At 49.2% G+C, this 21,523-nt stretch overlaps 1 protein-coding gene across 1 annotated transcript in view; it reads left to right on the forward strand.

Moving 5' to 3' along the window:
* The first annotated feature begins 1,476 nt into the window (after positions 1 to 1,476).
* The window catches only part of stx17 (syntaxin 17), a 29,116-nt gene continuing 9,069 nt past the window's right edge, over positions 1,477 to 21,523 (forward strand). The window contains exons 1-6 of the mRNA XM_035382423.1: positions 1,477 to 1,675; positions 2,789 to 3,096; positions 4,727 to 4,792; positions 18,553 to 18,763; positions 18,850 to 18,965; positions 20,025 to 20,075. Of these exons, the coding sequence (XP_035238314.1) occupies positions 2,974 to 3,096; positions 4,727 to 4,792; positions 18,553 to 18,763; positions 18,850 to 18,965; positions 20,025 to 20,075 (567 nt within the window). The 5' untranslated portion in view covers positions 1,477 to 1,675; positions 2,789 to 2,973. The remainder of the gene's footprint in view (positions 1,676 to 2,788; positions 3,097 to 4,726; positions 4,793 to 18,552; positions 18,764 to 18,849; positions 18,966 to 20,024; positions 20,076 to 21,523) is intronic.

Below are 21,523 nucleotides of genomic sequence, written 5' to 3' on the forward strand. Positions count from 1 at the left end.
TGTTATCCAAACAATTTATTAAAGAATTTGTAATTCTGCAGTAGTTCAAGTTTAGGGGCGCAGGCAGCTGATTGTCCAGAGTAAGGAAATTGGTTTATACTTCATGGTCCTGATTGAATCCAGGCTGCGTCATTTCCAACTAAGTCCAGCAGGGGCAATGCATAATTAACCGTAATGCCACCCGTGAGGAAGGCCTTCTGTCCACAGGGCATTCCCATTCCACAATTTTCAACAGTGACACCTCTGGTCAGTTGTATACCTGGAATCTACCTGATCCAGCTGCACCGGTTGTGACATCCTTCCAGCACTATCTGTACACCTAAGCAAATAGATTGCAAGTAAAAGGAAGTGGCAGATAGTCGCATGCATTTTAGACCATACGCATACTAGTGCACACATTTTCTAATTTGAAGGAATGAAGTGGCACTGAGAGGACTGGCCCATGATCACAATATTTGGCTTTTCAAAACTGGCTCAAAAAAATGTAAAGGAAAATATTGCGTGGGGCCGTCTGGGTAGTGTAGAGGTATAAGCACTCGCCTACCACCACAGAGACACAGGTTCAATCCCCGGCAGCGGTACTTCCAGCTTGGTCAGACGTTCCTAATTGGCAGCGTTCGCGGGTGGGAAGCCGGTGAGGGTATGAGTCCTGATCGTTGCATTAGCGACTCCTACTGGTTGGTTGGGGCGCCTGTTCAGCAGGGAGGGGATCTGGGGGAGATAGAATGAACCTCTGCACGTGTTACGCTCTCCCAATGAAACTCCTCTCTGTCAGGTGAAAAGAAGCGGCTGGCGACTCCATATGTATTGGAGGAGGCATGTGGTAGTCTACACCCTCCCCAGACCAACAGAGGATAGCGCATCTACCAGGACCGTGATTCACACAGGGAATTGGTATAACGACTAAATTGCAGAGAAAATGGGAGAAAAATGGCAATATATATATATATATATCGTGTGGAATGGTTGTCCCAGTGTCACATTCTCCACAACTACCAAGCTTACATGCAGCAAACACTACAAACCAGTTGATAGTCCACCATCTCCATTGAGCATTTAAGTGAAGAGGTGCAGCAGTTAGCAAGAGTGACGGCTTGTGGAATTATAGGTAGGCCTACATTTGGCATGCCCATAAAGCAGGGGTGCACAATCACATCCCACTGCTGACATCACCTCTACAGGCTGCTTTAGAGCAACGTGTGTAATAATATTAAATTTCCTTCTTTGCTTAAACAATAACCAATAAAGAAATGCGAAAATACTCCTCGTCAATAAAGGTTTTTTTTTTTAATACACGAAAATTAAAACGATTGTTTTTGTGCTGAGAATGTACTTCTCTGCTCAAAATAAGAGTGATGAACCTTATTTATATGTACAAGCTATTCCATTAATTATTGAAAAAACGAAGGACCCAACGATACGAATTATGCTAAATTTGGCTGTATACCAGTAAGCAAACTACTGTTCCAACCGGTTTCAACACAAGTTCGGAATCTCTTGTTACAGTTTTACTTTTAGGTCGGAAGAAATTGTCCGGTACACAAGGAAGAAACTGTGAATCTTGTTGTTTACTAAACAGAAAGTTGAAGCGTGGCAGCTGTTGACTTTCAGAGAACACAATTAAAAGCTTAAACCTTAGCCAACCTAATATGTTTTATTTTATCTAGCTCTAACGGTAAGTGTGTTCTGAGCATTCGTGTACTACTGGCAACGAAATGTTGGCGGTGACAGCTTGTTTGCATAAACGTAGCCTACGTGTGTTTGTTGTTAAGCCCGATAACCTGGAGACATTAGCTACCTAGTTAATTAATCAAATGAATTAAAGTTAAATTGGCAAGATACAATTACAGAAGTATAGCGAGCTGCCTTGCAAGTGATCTCTGGCTACAAATGGCTAGATAACCACAGAAGTCAGGGAAGCCAAGTTGATCCATTGTTACGTTGAAGTTGCTAGCTAGCACGTCGTTTATTAGCTGCCCAACTTAGTTTATGCATAGCTAACGTTTTGAAATCAAGTAAGCTAATTTGGTGACGAATAAAAGATTTAATTCACAAAGTTTCAAAGCCCATGATTTGTTTACGCATCAAGGGTTCTCGGGTGACATCTCACATACTGTAACTGGCTGCAGCTGGCTTTCTGTTCTCATTTGGCTACCTTAATAAATAGTATAGCTACTATTTTAAATTCTGGTTATAGCTAGCTGTTTGGATCTTTATATTGTAGATTGTATACTATGTGTTCATAATGCTAGCTAGCTAATTAATTTAATATTTATAGACGGTCAAATCTTTCTTGCTACGTAGCTGATAACTTACTATATCGACTTGCTTGCGCTAGCTAGCATGCTGATTTTGTTTATGATCAACGAACTTAAAAACACGTCCTACGGGCGATATCACCACCTGCGATAAATAATAATAATCACATTAAAACACAAATGGCCATCCAATTACATGCTTGTATTCATTGTCTGCAGCTGTTTTTTGTTTTGTTTACTGGTCTGTTATTGCAAAATAACAGAACAGTATAATATAATGCTGCGTGTTATTCAATAATGTAACAGACAACAGGATACATATAATAAATACAGGTATGCTCAGGGTACTTTCTGCCATTTTGAATTATCATTAGAGTAAATTCCACCGTATGAAAATACACAACGATTTATTTGATAATTTAGTATGTATTTAGTGTGTATTGCGTATTTTGTAGCATAGATTAACTTAATTTAGAGGTGGTATGATTTTGTTTAGGTTCTAGGCAACTTCCATTTCTCTTGTATTCCAGCTCAGGTACCTGGTGTCTGAGTCCGTTGCCCATAGCAGCAGAGCTGAGTGTGACCGATGGGTTTGTGTGGGCTCAGTCTGTATCCTGTGGCCTGAATGTGAGGACGTGGTATTGCGCCGCGTGGGCTGCAGAGCTACCGGCGAGGCGGGCCGGCAGAGCCGGGCCTCAGCCGCTGCGACTGTAGCATGGCCGACGAGGCTGCGAAGTTGCCCTTGCGGCGCCTGGAGCCGCCGATCCACAAGTTCATCAAAGTGGCAATTCCCACGGACCTGGAGAGGCTGCAGAAACACCAGGCCAATATTGAGAAGGTAGAGGAAGCGACTCCTGCATTATCATAGGTGTGACAGGATGAAATACCCAAATACCCAAAACAACAAGCCTATAGTACTGCATTTGGACTGCATTTTTTTAATATAGCGCTTTTATCCAAAGCGCTTTACAATTGATGCCTCTCATTCGCCAGAGCAGTTAGGGGTTAGGTGTCTTGCTCAAGGACACTTTGACACGCCCAGGCCGGGGTTTTTTTTTGAACCGGCAACCCTCCGACTGCCAGATAATCGCTCTTACCTCCTGAGCCATGTCGCCCCATAGTAAATTCTGTCACAACAAAGATATGACTTGTATTAAACTGTGCGATACGTATATAGCATAGGTGTATAATGGTAAAACATTTTTTTTACACCTGTACTACATATATGCACATATTGTAGTTAATATAAAGTATACACTACATTTAATAAGTCATACAGATATCTCAAGGTCTTTTCGTATGGATGGAGTCATTCTCTGCCTGGTACCCACGGAGGACAGACTGAATCCCTTTTTTTAATCTGACTCTGGCTACAGTAGGTATGTAAATCACCCAGGCAAGTTGCCACTCTGCCTGGCCTGGCCTTGTGGCTGCCCTGGCAGGTTTTTGGTAGGGAGCGCCAACGGTTCCCCTCTCCTTCCACGGCCACGGGCGCGGAGGCCAGGTGGAGGATTAGGTGAAGGAGCCGGGGACCCGAGCGCTAGCACCTGCCGCTGTCAGCGGGGCGGAAGACAGGGCTCGGCGAGCGCTGGCCTGCTCCCTCACCCGGAAGCAGGCCCGCGGCCTCACATGGGCCAGCTGCCTGCTGCTTTTCAAGGGCTGGCAGCGCTGCACAGCGCTTTCAGACCCTGACTGCAGGGCGTAGGGAAGCATCGTCTGCCGCTCAGACACTTTCACGTGTAAGTCACTTTGCCCATCCTGCACCAATACAGGGATGTGAACGGGATTCACTCCCAGACAGCCCACCGCCCAAATTTAGCCTGATGTGCATCCAGATACAGAAATGAAATTATTTACCACAAATCAGAAAGACTATATGTGGACTCCTGCTGAACTTTTTTTGTGATGAAAAGTCAGGTGAAAATTTGGCTATGTTTGGTTTAACTGTGAAAGCTTTCAGGCCGACTAGGACGTAGCCAGGCTATATTGGGGTGAAACCTGAGCTATGTTGGGGTCTACCTAGTCTGCTGTGTAGCATACAGTATGCAGTACAGTTATCAGGTGGCTTGTCGCAATCAGTTGATGTGTCTCCAACGGCCCACTGATTTTTACCTATTGTAGTGTTTTACCACAGATGGAAAAAACCTTCTGATTGGTCTATGAGAGTCAGTGACTGACAGCACATGGTAACTCCACTAAGTTGCCACGTAGTCGTTGGGTGCAGGGTGGAGGAGGGCAATGAAAGGGCTGAGGTGTAGCTACTGTAGAGTGGAGAATGTACGGCCCTCTGGAGCAGGGTAGGCTTGTCATATCAGGAAGGTCACCTTTGAGAGCTTGTGACTGTCACACACCTCTGGGTACTGTGGACTCACGGTACCACCCACGGCAAACTTTGCTACCACCTGTGGTGAGGATGTAGATCAGGATGCAGGCCCACTATAACAGGCGTGTGTGTGTGCCTGTTGCAGTACCAGCGCTGCCGACAGTGGGACCGGCTTCACCAGGAGCACATCAACGCCAGCCGCACTGTACAGGTAAGTCACGCCTCTCTGTTCTTCCATAAAGAGAAACACTCCTCTGGATCCCTCCCTCCAAATGATCTGCACTGGGCTAGCTGGATTCCTGGGTGTCCAGTATTCATAATGCGTTCTCATTGGATAGCGTGGACATAGGAGTGGTTTCGTGCTGCCTTTCCTGGAGTGCTTTTCACTGGCTTTAGCTGCTTATTGGAAATGGCTTGAACCAGGGGTGCATAACTCCAGTCCTGGAGGGCGGGGCTGCGTGCTGGTTTTTGTTCCAACCAATTACCTTAGTTTTACTTTTCGGGCAGCTCTATAAACTATGCTGGTTCACACCTGTACTTGCATTTATAGTCTGTGGCTGGTGCTTTTACAAAAGTCAGATCAAGATATGATTGAGCTAATTAAATAAGAGCAGAAGCTTGCACAAAATCCTGAAATGGATTGGCCCTTGTTGTGCGCTCCTGGCTTAAACTGTGCAGCTGATTTACTGTTGAGTCGGACAATTAGGTGGTTGTACTGGGAATTCAGCCAGGACACTGTGCCTAGCACGCCTTGTCTTTTCCGCAAGGGCTGTGGGATGTTTAACGACCACACTGAAGTAGGATCCCAGTTTACGCACCTCCCAGAGCACAGTGTTCCCATCGCCACACTGAGTTACTGGTTTTCACGTGATGGAAGAGGAACAGTGCTTTCTACTGCTGCAGTTCCGCTGCTTCCCGCTGCTGCCTGGGTTTTCCACGAGTACCAACCAAGCCAAGTTCTGCATAGCCTCAGCCATAAGAAGGCCCACTGTGGCATGATGATCCGAGCACTCTGAACACACAGAGCGTTCCATACTTCAAAGGTGGCGACAAATACAAACAGCTCACAAATCGCAAAAGCTGGCATTTTAATGTGGTTATTGTTTGGCTTTGTCACCATTTTTAGGGGAATTTATGTAATCTGAGGGTTATATTGTTGTTGGTCCAAGCTTTGTACTGTGTGGTTTGTACTCTCCTTTATTATGAATAACAAGTCAGTTAATATTTCTGCTTCTCTTTTGTGAAATTATTATCTACAAGATTTCTGATTGTTGGCACTGTCTGTCATTGTGTGTGCCACTCAGTTGAGTGTAAATTTCATCTTCACACTGCAGATTGTCCTCGCAAATTGATGAATTTAACTTTGTCCACTGCTAAGCCAAATTACAATGTCAAATTCTGTCCAGTAAAGCAAACACTGGACTTGGCAGGCACCTTTGGCCAACGTCCTTACGCCTTATTCGCATTTTTGGGAAAAGACTTTGGCTTGGCGTTGCCCGTCGCTTCGATTACCAACATTTTTTACCGGGCGTCTGACGAAGATTCGGCCCGTGGCCTCGCGGGCGTGCTGGGGAAGCGCCGCGGGACGCGCTGGTTTGTAGGGTTCTTCATTTCGCCTGAAGGGCCCAAGGCTAACGGCCGCTCGCGAAGGGACGGGGAGATGAGGGACGAACAGCAGAGCTGCACACCGGCGGGACAGCGGAGCGCCGCACCGGGGTCATCTCCGAGCGATGGATGGGGGGCTTTTCCTCGGAGACAGGAGGCAGTTTAGTCCAGTGCGCGCCCCGTTCGGCGAGCCGCTTCTTTTAATCAGCCGCCGCGCAATTACCCGCCGCCGAGCGAACGGGCGAAACCGCGATTTGCATAACGCAATTAATTTGCGACGCGTGACCCGGCTGTCGGCGAGGGGGAGGCGAACGGCGGAAAATGACTGCTCTCTTCCTGTCTGTGATGGCTGCTCTGCGGTGTGCTTCAGTTAAAGCTCACGCTCCCGTTTTGTGGGTATTTAAAAAATTTTTTTACATTTTTTTAAACCCCAACTGTTCAGAGCACCCAGACAGATGGATCGACCGACGCCACATTGCCTACAGCGGTGCTTCTCATGCTCGGTCCTGCGGCCCTCCAGTGTGTGGTGGTTTCCCTTCTGCAATTGCGATACCCGAATTTTAACAAGCTGTTAATTTTTCTTAATGACTCTTTTCATGTTTAGAGGGATTATTTGCCCTCTTAAGCCACATTGTGTTAGAAATAGCTATGCATGCTAAGAAGAATACAAGTCCAGTATTCACATAGTGCTGTATTGCAAGCAGTTTGAAAAAGAGAGGTAAAAATGTTTTAACTGATCAAATGAAAGACTGGGATGAATCAGTAGGCTCCTAATTGGTGGAAGTGTGGACGCATCGCCACTAAAACTAACCACCTGGTAGATAATGAAGAATTAAAAGACAAAGCAAATGACGATGATCCAAGCCTGCTTTGTGTTAATAAAGTTTAAGGAAAGAATTATGAAAGAACAGCACCTTTCGAAACCCGACAGGTTTCAGATAACGGACTCTGCGCTAGCACAGGAAGCCTGCACACGCTCACGCGTTCACATGAGTGAAACATTTAAATAACGCACTCCTCCACTGGCCACCGCAAGACTGAGCCAGGTGACACGGGCGTCGGTGTCGCAATGTGTCATCGCACCACACCCTAACACGGGTAACGCCATTGGCCTTTGCCTCCGTGAGTGGAAGGGGGTGGATGGAAGGCCGCCCTCGGCTTTTGTGAGTTCATTTTAAGCGAGTTTACCGTGCTTGCATGTCTTTTCTTGGCGATGATGATTAGTGGAGTACTCCAGGTAAACTAAACCCAGGGATTGGGGTGAAATGAAGCCCCACTGTAGCCCACCAGGCACAGGGCGGGGCACCCTTGTCTGAAATGCCCTAAACTCCTGACCTTTTAGAAACAAGTTTTTCTCTGTGGTGAATTTAGGATGGCTGAAAATGACAAGGGCACACTAAATGCATCAGGTGGTAATCCAGCTCCGAGGAAGTGCAGGCATTTGCTGCCTCTTCCTCCCTTAGACCAGTTTGTGAGTCATGAGCTCCAGCTCACAGTAGAAGGACAATTTTACTGAGCCCCCCCCTCCCCCCCCCCACCACACTCACACACACACACACACACCCACACTCCCCCTGCCTCTGGCCCCCAACCCTCCCCCTGCTCACCCACCCACACCCCACCGCCCCACACCCAGTCTCCCCCCCCCCGTGCATTGAAATCAGCAGCCCTGAGGCTATGCCGATGCTTCGGTCGATCTGACAAACACAAGACATCCATATTAGCAGGCCTAGCATCGATTAACAGCGCCTCTGCCGAACTCGCCCCTTTATTAATTTAGCTCCCGAGTCGTTGGTGTCATGTGCGCTTTCCCAGCAGCCCCTTCTCTCCTCACCCCACCCTAATCGGGCAGCACGGCCCTGTGCCTACCTGCATGGGAATGGTGACAGGTGGCGAGCGGGGGCTACCATGGCTGTCGTGTGCTAAGTGCCTGCCAAACATTTACCGCTGTAGATTGTATCAGTGGATGATTGCCCCCACCCTCTCCCCCGGCTGGTTACAGACGGGCTGTGATGTCACAACTTCTCGGATACCAGGAAAGTTGCATCCAGGAACAGAAGGGAGCGTGCGACAATGATGAAAGCTCACTCCCACTTTGTCTGAAAGCCCTCCCCAGTCCTCTCTCATAACTACATCATCTGCCTCTAAGATTGCGTCTGCTGGAAAACTGTGTGCTGTTATGACACGCATTCACACAGAGGGAAGCTGTGTGTGTCACAGTGTGACTGCAACTCTGGGGAGCATTCAGTGGTGCACATTGTCTCTATTTACTTTTATGGCATAATGCACCATGAGGAGCAATTTTAAGCAGTAATGACGCACAGAAAGGATAATTATGTACATTTACATAAAGTACTACTTTAAATATTTGCACGCAAATAAAGTAGTAGTACACATTTATGAAATATATGGAAATAAACTAGTAAATAAAGTACTACATTTGGTGTATTTTAAAAAAAAATTACGAAATGGTAGGGTTGCATACAGTTATGAGTACCTATTGATTTGTGTGATAGTCTTTCAGTAATGTTGATAAATTGTCATGAAATTGTTGTTAAGAAGCAAAACTAAGGGGGTTTTATATGACATAAGCCTGTGCACATTTCCCTGTGGTTCATTTCTGTATACAGTTAAATGTAAATGTACTGGGGCAGTGACACAATTTTGTTGTTTTGTTTCTGTGCTCCAGCACATTGGATCTGAAATAAAAACATGAATAAGAGGTTGAAGTGCTGAAGACCGTCAGCTTTAATTTTGAGGGTATTTACATTCATATCGGATGATCAGTTCCGGAATTACAGCCAGTTTTATACACAGTCCCCCCATTTTATGGGAGCAAAAGTATTTGGACAAATTAACATAATCTGAATAAATTCATCATATTTAGTACTTGTTGTAAATTCTTTGCATTCGATGGCTGCCTGAAGTCTGCGACCCGTAGTCATCACCAGACGCTGGGTTTCTTCCCTGGTGATGCTCTGCCAGGCCTGTACTGCAGCCATATTCAGCTCCTGTTTGTTTCTGGGGCGTTTTGCCTTCAGTCTTGTCTTCAGCAAGTGAAGCGCATGTTCAGTTGGATTCAGGACTGGTGATTGACTTGGTCAAAAGCATTCCAGATTTTGGCCCTGAAAAACTCCTTGGTTGCTTTTCCCGTATGTTTGGGGTCATTGTCCTGCTGCAGGGTGAAAGGCTGTCCAATGAGGTTTGAGGCATTTGGTTGGATCTGAGCAGCGGTCACGTACGCCATCAGTGGAGGTAACGGAGAAAGTTCCAGTCCAAGCCATTACTACACTACCTCAGACACGTTTCACAGATGAAAGGGGGGTGGGTGCTTTGGATCATGAGCAGTTCCTATCTTTCTCCTCACTTTCCTTTTTCCATCTCTTTGGTACAGGTTAATACTCACCTGTCCAGATGACTTTGTTCCTGAACTCTACAGTTTTTGAATGTACTTTTTCAGCAAAGTCTGACCTGGCTGTTGTGTTCTTGAGGCTTGCCAGTGGTTTGCAGCTTGCAGCGAACCCTCTGAGGTTATGCTGGTGTTGTCTTCTCTTTACGGTAGTCTTTGACACATCTATGCCTACATCCTAGAGAGTGTTCTTGATCAGTTTGGCAGTTGAAAATGGGGGTTTTTCTTCACAATTGAGAGTGTTCTTCAGTCATTCACTATAGTGTCCGTGGTCTACCACATTTTTTGCTTTTGCTAAACTCACCAGTGCATCCTTGCTTTCAAACAATGTATTAAACAGTTGATTTTGATGTTTCTGATTGCTTTATTCTGATTTTGCGGACTCACTGGCATTGACACTTACTCATTTCGAGAGACAACAGCAATAGATCCTAAATGCTAATTCCGCAACTAGAATCAACTCCGAACCTTTTATTAGCTTTATTGTGCATGAACTAATGATGCAAAGACACACAGCTGGCCAAGAAACAGCTGAGAAGATAACTGTCCAATTACTTTTTCTCCCTTAAAATGGAGGGACTATGTATAAAAAGGGCTGTAATTCCTACACTGATCACCTGATATGAATGTAAACACCCTCAAATTAAAACCGACAGTCTGCACTGTAACCTCATATTCATTTAATTTCAAATCCAATGTTCTGGAGTACAGAGCCAAAACAACAATTGCATCACTGTCCAATTAGGTAGACGTGTAACATGTACGTATAATACATAGTACGTATAAATAATTTTCTAATTACTCTTTCCTTCCTTTTTATTGCCACATATCATAAATGTGCAAACTAAAATTACGTAGGCATAAAATGACTCTGGACAACCTACAGACAAACCTGCTTTTATTCTGTATCTCTGCGTCTGTTACGGATGCAAACTTCATCCCCCTCTTTAGATTACGTTGCAGTAGCCTGTAGCCCGTGCGTACACGGCGGGAGTGGCTGCGCTCCAGCCATGGCTACAGAACAGCCTTGTACCGCCGCGGAGCAGCGCTGTGGCGGGTTCAGCGGGACCCTTCTCCAATCGCCAGGGGGTGGGGAAGCGCGGCGGCTCCTCCGCTCCCGCGCCCCGCGTCTCCGTGCGGGGCGGCCTCCCGCGTCCCGCCGACCCCCGCGGGAGGGGGCAGAGTGCTTTCTCGTGTTTGGGACGTCGAGCGTGCGCTCGCCCCCCGGCAGTGAGCGAGGAGCGGAGGACGAATGGCTGTACAGCGGGGCGCGGCACGCATTGTCTGAGCTGACGTGTCACTCTGGAGACCCGAGAGAGCGAGAGAGAAAGTGAATATTAGCCCGAGAAAGAGGTGCGGAGAGTGACTGTTACAGAGAGAAAGTGAATGTTGGAGAGAGTGAAAGTGAATCTTAGAGGGAGAGAAAGTGAATGCTATGAGAGAGAGAGAGTGAAAGTAAATGTCAGAGAGGAGAAAGTGAATCTTAAAATATTCCTTTCATGTTCTTGTTGTGCGTCTTACAAAAAAGGAACGGATGTGCTTTTTATTTATTTTACTTTATTTTGCCTTTTGTTCAGTGTGTATTCCATTTTAATTGTGAAGGGTCTGCATTCAGTTGAATGAACTGTGCTTCATAAATAAAGTTTTATTGGTCGAATGAAAGCGATGAGGACAGTGAAGAAGAGGAATGATGGGTGGTGGTGTCTTTAGCAGGCGGCTGGATGTGAATTTTACAGGCGTTGCTTCACAGGATGTGGGCCCCTCTGCCTCCCTCTTGTCAGTCAGTTCTGGCCTGCTTTTCTCAGCCAAGTTCTTCTGTTGTGTACAGACACACTGGTCTGGTCTCCCACTGCCCGTAGCGTGTAGTCTTTTTTTATCTGGCTGTCTTTCTGCACGTTCTAAAAAAGGACATTGACCTTGCTATATCACATCCTCATCTAACCCATTTTGTGTTCGTTAAATGAATGACTTCAGATTATTTGTTTCTTTTATTTGGGTGTACTTCTTATGTGTGTACAGTTCTTTTTGGTTCTATAGTCAGTGTATTAGCAGTAGCTTTGACTAAAGGTTGTTATCCTGTTATCATCCAGTTGTCATTTGTTGGAGTTCATTTTGAAATAAATACAAAGGAAGAGCCTCCGTGTGTGTAAGCGTGATGTCACTGTGCAGTCATCATGCACGTATCAAGGCGTCTGTATTTTGGTCGCGAATTCGATTTGACGAAGGCTGCAGCCAAAGCATTTCATTTTTTACTTGAATAGAATTCTGTTTTGTTTTTTATTGCATTGTCTTTCATTTCAGATTTGTTTGAGCCATTACTTGTGCTTTACATTGTTAGTCCACACATTCTTATGGATACTCAGTGTAAACAAGTACAAGTCAAATCGTAAGTTTTTTAATTCTGTCAAATGTTTTTTCTGAAACAGTGTGCGTAGGGACTTTCCTCACTGCCATCATACTGACTGTAAGACATGTTCACATTTCGATGCCAATCAGGCACAGAATAGGTTTTTCCTGCTGGTCATTGACCACCGAAGGCGGCGTCGATGTCTGGCGGGGTTTGGAGCCGAGGCGATGAATCTGATAAAAACGACGAGAGATCGATCGGCGGACGGGCGCGGCGTTCGCGAGCGGCGCTTGTCTGCTCGACGTCGTCCCGCGAGCTCGTCTGCGGGCTCTGCGAACGACGGCGGCGTGAAACGGAGCCGCGGGGCCGAATTTCACTGTCTGTCAAATTCCAGCTCTGAATCAGCCCTCCCACCTCTCTCTCTCTTTTTATTTTTACACGAGGCGTGATTTCCTCTTCTGGTCGCTGAGAGGAAAATAAAAAGCAGACAGAAGGGAAAGAATGACGTTCGAGAACTGCGCGCCGCGCGCAGGTCAGCAGGTTCAAGCGCCGGTCGCCACGTTGAACTTTATTTCGATTTTGTTCTGCCGTTGGAATCGGCAGTCTTAAGTTTGCGTGCGACCGCTATGGCACTGGCACCCCTGAGCTGCAAGCCACTGAGGCTGCGAGCCTCTGACTGCACTGTGCCTCCCAGTCCTTCCTGTGCATCCTGTTTGCAGCCTTATAGCTGAAACCCAGCGGCTTTCTAAGGCTTCTGCAACAGTGAACGTCTGCCACTCCCGTTTCTCTCCAAGAGCGACTGAAGTTCTTACGAGATGCTTCACCGGAAGGACAGCCTGAAGGCGCTGCGAACCTCCGGGAGCAGAGCTGAGCAGCGCGCGAATCGTACGCGGCGCAAGTGCGACGACAATGCGACCTTTGACCCGACGATCGCTTCCTGTGCGACGGCGAGATGCGTACCCACTTCCTCAATTCAAGGCTGCTCCGTGGCCGTGGGCAGGGTCGCGTTTGTGTGCATTTTTTTTGGGGGGGGTGGGGGGGTGGGGGGTGGGAGAGGGTCGGTGGGGTGGGATCAATAGGACCAAACGGGGAATGGGATCAGAGTCAGGTAATTACAGCGCAGAGGAGATTAAAGCGGGCGAGGGCTTTGTGATCCTGGGCGGGCTCTTGATGTGTCCGGGCAGAGCTGGGAGTTAATTACACAGACGCTATCTCTCCACTTTTTAATCGCCCCCGCTCCAGAAACCTGCCGTCTGTGGGCACGCCCTGCCTCTGATGTCCCCCCCCCCCCCCCTCTCTCGGGACGGGTGAAAGTGTCGCGGGATTGTTTTTCGACCTTTCGACCCTGCCCCTAGCAGATCGCTCAGGTTGGCCTCGTAAAGGCATGCGCTGAACAGGCCACATCCCGCTGTGTCTGCAGCTAGCACGTGCTTTATTTCAGGTTTCTAGTCGTTCTCATCATTGATTTGAAGTAGTCAATCGTATTTTGAGGCCTGCTCCAGTGCAGCAAAGCCCTTGATGAACCTCCCCTCTGAAACTTGTGCCGATTGACTGTAGGCACTCGATGGACCAGAGGAGAATTACAGACAGACTGTAGGCACTCGATGGACCAGAGGAGAATTACAGACAGACTGTAGGCACTCGATGGACCAGAGGAGAATTACAGACAGACTGTAGGCACTCGATGTTCCTGAGCAGAATTACAGACAGACTGTAGGCACTCGATGTTCTGAGGAGAATTACAGACAGTCTGTAGGCACTCGATGTTCCTGAGGAGAATTACAGACAGTCTGTAGGCACTCAATGTTCCTGAGGAGAATTACAGACAGACTGTAGGTACTCGATGGACCAGAGGAGAATTACAGACAGACTGTAGGCACTCGATGGACCAGAGGAGAATTACAGACAGACTGTAGGCATTCGATGTTCCTTTGGAGAATTACAGACAGACTGTAGGCACTCGATGGACCAGAGGAGAATTACAGACAGACTGTAGGCAGTCGATGTTCCTTTGGAGAATTACAGACAGTCTGTAGGCACTCGAGGGACCAGAGGAGAATTACAGACAGACTGTAGGCACTCGATGGACCAGAGGAGAATTACAGACAGACAGTAGGCACTCGAGGGACCAGAGGAGAATTACAGACAGTCTGTAGGCACTCGAGGGACCAGAGGAGAATTACAGACAGACTGTAGGTACTCGATGGACCAGAGGAGAATTACAGACAGACTGTAGGCAGTCGATGGACCAGAGGAGAATTACAGACAGACTGTAGGCAGTCGATGTTCCTTTGGAGAATTACAGACAGTCTGTAGGCACTCGAGGGACCAGAGGAGAATTACAGACAGACTGTAGGCACTCGATGGACCAGAGGAGAATTACAGACAGACTGTAGGCAGTCGATGTTCCTTTGGAGAATTACAGACAGTCTGTAGGCACTCGATGGACCAGAGGAGAATTACAGACAGACTGTAGGCACTCGATGGACCAGAGGAGAATTACAGACAGTCTGTAGGCACTCGAGGGACCAGAGGAGAATTACAGACAGACTGTAGGTACTCGAGGGACCAGAGGAGAATTACAGACAGACTGCAGGCACCCAATGTTCCTGAGGAGAATTACAGACAGACTGTAGGCACTCCAGGGACATAGAGGAGAATTACAGACAGACTGTAGGCACTTCAGGGACCAGAGGAGAATTACAGACAGACTGCAGGCACTCGATGGACCAGAGGAGAATTACAGACAGACTGTAGGCACTCGATGGACCAGAGGAGAATTACAGACAGACTGTAGGCACTCCAGGGACCAGAGGACCTGTTATTAGGTGACTCTCATAACCAGATAAGCGAGCGTCAGACTAGACTGGAGACTCCCGGCCGCAGTGAGCAACGGCACAGTCAGCGTTTGATTCCAGCGGTTTAACGTGAGGCAGGTGAGCACACCGCAGACCTGAGAGAATCTGTGCTTCGGCTGGGCTCGCCCCCCCCCCCCCCCCGCGTACGCAGCTTTTATAAATCTCCTCAATAGCCGCAGTCTCAAGGCCGGACGCAGGGGCTAAATGCGCATCCAATGAAACGCAAGTCCTTCAGTCGGGCAGTTACGGTCCTAAGTGGGCCGAGATGCGTTCGGCACTCCGCGGCCACGCCCTACGCCACGGGCGGCGGTTACAACGTGCGGCGTCCCCCGCCGGTTCTCCAGACGCTCCGCCGGGGCGCGGAGTCCGACGCGCGTCGCCGGCGCGGCGCTTCGTTTCCGCGGCGACGGTTGGCGCTCGGCGCTCGGTGCTAGCGTGTCTGCTGAGCTATTTCTGGGCCCCGGCCTCCCGCCCACCTCTCTCGGGGAGACGATGAATAACGCCCGCAGCCAGACGTCCCCTCTCCGGTTCAGCGTCCCTGGTGCTTCAAAAGCACCCCCCCCCCCCCCCCCCCCCGGGGTGATGTGTCTGTCTCCCACTGATTGACGTGAGCTGCGAACGCACAGTTTGCTGTGAGCCATCGCTTCCTCAGCCCCTGCCAAACCACCTGCCCCCGACTTCAAACAGCAGTCTGAAAACGCAAAAACAACTCCCCCGCCCACCTTCTCTCAACGGCTCCACAGTAAGGCACGGCTTGCTTTTTTTTTTTTTTTTAGTCTTCGTGTTTACATTTTCTGGGGCTTTTTTTTTCTTAGTCGCTGTGGTTTTGAATGTCCTACACCATCGGGCCCCCGCAAAGGTCATATTTGCAACATTATAGTCGCGGATGAAGGACTGAGGGTGCTTCACTTATCTTCAATCTTTTTTTTTGTGAAGGCCTGCCGTTGTTAAAGCTTAGATTTTCTCCAGCTCGCCCTCGCTGGCTGCTCACTGTGTTGTTCGTTACAGCGAATGTGGCGTTTGTGGGGCCAGTGACCTCGAGTTGCCTCCGAAACAAAGAGCTTTCACATGCAGTTATGGTATTGTATCTTCAAAGCCTCTCATTAGGGGATCCCCTGAATCTCAGTCTGTCTGCACTGTAGACTGTGTAGGACAGAATGTTCACCTGCCATCCACGCACCACATGCTTGCTTGCAATTATCATAAAACCAGTTAGGGCACGGGTTTGTCCTTTTCTCTAGTAAGTCACTTGGTGCAATTGTTCTCAAACTGGGTCTGCTGTTTGTTTTAGAGTTAAGGATAGGGTTATTCTTAGAGAAGTGGAAAAACATTTCCCCCTTTTGTAATATTTCCATATGTCATAAAGTACATATTAGGCTAAGCTAGAATGTACCATCTAGATCGTGAATGTTCCACCTGGTGTACACATCCTTGGTAATATTGTATCATTTTTAAACGTGTATATTGGATGTACACGTTGTGTGTGTGTGTGTGTGTGTGTGTGTGTGTGTGTGCATGGGTGTGTGTGTGAGATTGTGAGCGATTGTGTGTGTGTGTGTGTGAGAGAGTGTGTGTTTGTGTGTGTGTCTGTGAGTGTGTGTGTGTGCGTGTGTGCATGCGTGTGTGTGTGTGATTGTGAGCGATTGTGTGTGTGTGATTGTGTGTGTGTGTGTGTGTGACAGAACCAGACATTAGTGTGCCCATGGGCTTGTGTCTGCCCCATTACAGCACTGGCTCAGCTGTACTCCAGTCTTTACCAGTTTAATTGCGTTGCTCCACATGTTTATTCAGCGCCTGTAATTAGGATGTGGCCGTGGGACCCTTTTATTGGCAGCCTCTTGACCTCTGACCCCCCCATGCCTCCTCCCCACACGTGCAGCTTCAGGCCGAGGTGGTGATTTTTAATTCCCCTGTCGCCCCGAAGGGGAACAGCGCTGCAGACTGTGCGTTAACCAGGGGAGGGGCCCGGAGGGGGGGGCCCAGAGGGGAGGGCCTGGAGGCAAGGGCCCGGAGGGGGGGGGGGGAGGGCCTGGAGGGGGGAGGGCCTGGAGGGGGGGGGGGGGGCCTGGAGGGGCTGCCCTCGGGAGCGCTGCCTCCCTTCTGCACCACACCAGCAGACACCAGCAGTCACACATACGCTCTCGGCCACGGGGGTCTCCAGTTAGGGAACGCTGTGTTCCGCCCCGCGCCCCTGCCCTCCCGGGTCAGCGCTGAGCGCGCGCGTTCGCTCATCTCCGATCTTTCAGAGCGGGCCGTTCGGCTCTCCCAGCATGCCGTGCGCTCCGAGCCCGCATGACGTGGTGCCTGTGCGAGCGGCAAAGAACTGAGACTCAGAATCACAGCAGTGCTGCTGCGCATCCGGGGGCTGTAGTGTAGCGGATAAGGTTTGCAAGGTGACAGGTTCAAATCCCAGGGGTTATGCCCTTTGCTATTTTACTACAGTATTTAGAAAATAAGGTGTGGAGCAAAGTTCTTAACTATGGTTTTAGGCCCGGAACTGGGACTTCCCAAAAACGTTTTCCAAAAAATATTTGTATTTCATAACAAATCTTAGCACAATCGGTGCACTCGCTGATGTTCTCTACATTCAACTACATTCAACTTTTAAAAATAGCACTTCAATTTTTCTATGCATTTCATCGTTTCAACTCCTTTATAAATACCACTTTTAAATTTTTTGGGAAAAACAGGATTTCCCAGGAATATTTGTAGTTCCCAGTATTTTAAATAGTAAGTTTTCAAGAAAATATTAACTCCTGCACTTAAACTTACAAGTCGCTTAACCACGAGTAACATATCCAGCTGTATAAATGGGCAGTGCACACAGAATATGCGCTGTGCTGGTTGCTCTGGACAAGGCCGTGAGCTTAGCACACAGTAACGTAATATCCTACCTCAGCGTATTGCTGCTCGTCAGGGCGAAGGGATCGCCTGTGCACTTGAGATTTGGGCCAGCGATCCGCCAGCCAATCCATACCAAAGCTGTGAGTATCATTTTGCTCCTAAGACCCGTTTGTCCCCTGTAGGGGACATGAGTCGCTGGCCTTAATCTCAGGAACTCAGGAATTATATTCTCCTGAATAAATGGAGAAACTCGCACTACTATGCACGTTCAATAAAGATAAAATAAATAGCCCAGTATTTTAGAAAATATTTTCAGTGCAACATGCATCCAGGGTGTTATATCAAATAAAAAACTTATTTTTCTTTTTTTTGCTGGGTCTGTGGAGGATGTTTAATATGCAGGCTTAGGACATAGGAATGGCCAATGCACCTGTAATATATGGAATTAAATGTTTTGAATATATGTCAAAAACCACTGCATGTCCAGTGCACATAACTGGTGGTGTTTGACTGGTGGGAATATCACTGAAGAGTATTGTACAAATCGTAGTTATTTCTAAATTTATTTCCAAATATTTACATATTCAGGGTGGCAGTGTAGTATAATGGGTAAGGAACCATGTAGGACACTGCCGTTGTACCCTTGAGCATGGTGCTTAGCCTGCATTGCTTCAGTTTATATCCAGCTGCGTAACTGCTGTGTGAAAAACTTGTGTGAGTCACTCAGGATAAGAACGTCTGCTAAATGCCTGCAATGCAATATTTATATCACAACACACCTGGTCCCGTCTCACAGCCCACCCTCGGGGTGCGTCCCGCAGTTTGGGGGGTTCTGCTGTTCTGTGCTGCTGCTGTGCTCCAGCACGGCGCTCACAGTGTGTAAGTGCGCCCCCTGTGGTCCCCTGCAGCAGCTGCGGGCGAACGTGCGGGAGATGGAGAAGCTGTGCGGGCGCGTGCGGAGCGAGGACGCCCGGGCCCTGGAGCGGCTGGTGCGGCCGGTCAAGGAGCGGGCCGCCGCCGCCGCCCGCGGCTTCCTCAGCCTGCACGCCGAGGCCCCCCCGGCCCCCGAGGGCCCCGCGAGGGACCCCGCGGAGCCCCGGCGCTCTCCTGCCGCACCAGGTACGCGCCGCGCCGCACCCCGAGGGCAGGGCCGGGAGGTACAGGCTAACGGCTAACCGCGGGCGGGGGTTTCTCTCCTCCCTCAGACGAGCTCTCCGGCGCAGGGGAGGGAGAGGAGCAGCTCCTCGCTCAGGCCCACATCCCCCTGCCCGAGATCCCCCAGGACCAGAGCGCCGCGGAGTCCTGGGGCTCCCTGGAGGAGGTAAAGTGCCCCCCCGCTGGGCTTAACCTGAGTGAGAGAGTGTGTGTGTGTGTGTGTGTGTGTGTGTGTGAGAGTGAGTGAGTGAGTGAGTGAGTGAGTGAGTGAGTGAGTGAGTGAGTGAGTGAGTGAGTGAGTGAGTGTGTGTGTGTGAGTGTCAGTCTGTGAGAGATAGAGTGTGAGTGAGTGAATGAGTGAGAGTGAGAGAGTGTGAGTGAATGCGTTAGTGAGTGAGTGTGAGTGAGTGAGTGAGTGAGTGAGAGAGAGAGAGAGTGAGTGAATGCATTAGTGAGTGAGTGAGTGTATGAGTGAGTGAATGAGTGAGAGTGTGAGAGAGAGAGTGTAAGTGAGTGAGTGTGTGAGTGAGTGAGAGTGTCAGTCTGTGAGAGATAGAGTGTGAGTGAGTGAATGAGTGAGAGTGAGAGAGAGTGTGAGTGAATGCGTTAGTGAGTGAGTGTGTGTGAGTGAGTGAGTGAGTGAGTGAGTGAGTGAGTGAGTGAGAGAGAGAGAGAGTGTGAGAGAGAGAGTGAGTGAATGCATTAGTGAGTGAGTGAGTGTATGAGTGAGTGAATGAGTGAGAGTGTGAGAGAGTGTAAGTGAGTGAGTGAGTGTGAGTGAGTGAGTGAGTGAGTGAGTGAGTGAGTGAGTGAGAGATAGAGTGTGAGTGAGTGAATGAGTGAGAGTGAGAGAGAGTGTGAATGAATGCGTTAGTGAGTGAGTGAGTGAGTGTATGAGTGAGTGAGTGAGAGTGTGTGAGAGAGAGAGTGTAAGTGAGTGAGTGTGTGGTTGTGCAGGTGAAAGAGTGTGTGTTTGTCCGTGTGTATATTTTTTGGGTGGGCCAGTGAGTTTTGTCAGAGGTGAAAAGTGCAATTGTCTGACAGGTCATGCTAGATGCCGAACATCAGGGTTCTTCATTATATTTTGGGGTTGTATGTTTGTTCTTGCTCTTTGTTCTATTTTGGGTTTGGTTTTTGCTGTGAGTGCAGAGGGACGGTTTCTGATTGTCCTCCTCGCCTCCTCCCCACCCCCCCTGACCCCCTTTGTCTCTGGTCACACGCCCAGGACCTGCTGGATCTGGACGGCCTGGTAAACGAGTTCTCCCAGCTGGTCCATGTGAGTATCGATCACCATTAACTCCGGGTAATAGCCCCACGCGCTCGGGCCTGGAGCCCGCTCCACAGTGGGGGGGTGGGGTTGTGGGGTGGGCACGGTGCCGGTTGGCGGGGTACCGAGTCGGTGGGGGGGGGAGAAGCGCCAATCACACCCCGGTGACAGGAGCACTAAGGGCTTGGGAAAGGCAGGGGGCGGAGGGGAGGGGTCCCGGCCTGGCCCGGCCCAGCCCCCGGTGCCTGGTATCGATCGGGGAATCTCATCAAGGCCTGTCTGCCCGGGCGCGGGCTGATTGAGGAGGGACCCTGGCGGACATGACAGGCCGTCCGGCCCCGCGGCCGCTAACAAGCCGCGATTAATGGGGACGCCAGGGTAATGACACTCGTGATAATGGCGATTATAGCGGCCCCGTGGTAAAGCATTGCTTTTAATAAACCTTCCCGCCCCCCCCCCCCCCCCTTCCCCCCCCGTGTGCTCGGGCTGGGGGGGGGGGGGGACGACGCACCGGAACGCGGCGGCTCCCTCTCTCCCACCATCACGGAAGGACAGAAGGACGGATGCACGGTCCGCGTGCAGGTGGCCCTGGGTGTGGCGCTCGGGGTTTGCGGCCTATCAGAACGCAGGCTGGCCCGCCGGCAGGGCCCGGCTGGAAATTGGCAGCGGTTCACGCTTCCTCCTGAGGAACTCCTGAGCATTGTCAGTCTGCCCCCGATGGCGTTACTGACGGATGTATACAGTTGTATCCAGGCCTGCTCTTTGTCTGTAATTGGAAGCTTGTGTACTCCCACCCCCCACTGCTGCCCCCCCCCCCTTCCTCTTCCCTCCCCCCTCCCCCCGGTCCCCCCGGCCCTCTTTTAGGGGCAGGCTGGTTGCCGGGCTCTGTCCCCTGGAGACGGGTGCCAGGGTAAAGACAGGACTGATTAACCCTCTGTTGTGAGCAGTCGTGTCCTGAGGGGGGGCAGCGAGAGACAGGAGGACGCTGTTGAAGGAGGTGGAGGCAGGGGGAAGAATTGGGAATTGCATGCTCGCATGTGTGTGGAGTGGCAGCGGAGGCAGGGACACTGTGTGCGTGCGTGTGTGTGTGTGTGTGTGTGTGTGTGTGGGTGTATGTCTGTGTGGGTGTGTGCGTGTGAGATTGAGAGCAAGAAAGGTCATTACAAGGAGAGGCTGCACTTGTTTGCATGTGTGTGTCAGGGTTATTATCGTTAACTGAAACTAAATACAAAAAAAAATTTTGTTAACTGAAATAAAAACAAAAAAGAGATTATGTGGAAGAACTTAACAATCTATACTGTGTTGTTCCAAGACAATCTGCAATAAAATAAAAATTAGCGTGATTTATTTCTACATATTTGTTTTTGATCTGATTGAGAGTGTGTATGAGGGGATGCATTGACATGAATAAAGTGATTCTTTCTCTGCTGATCGTGATTGACACTAGATGGTGATAC

This window comes from Anguilla anguilla, chromosome 1 (genome assembly GCF_013347855.1).
Source record: "Anguilla anguilla isolate fAngAng1 chromosome 1, fAngAng1.pri, whole genome shotgun sequence".
NCBI classification, from domain to species: Eukaryota; Metazoa; Chordata; class Actinopteri; order Anguilliformes; family Anguillidae; genus Anguilla; species Anguilla anguilla.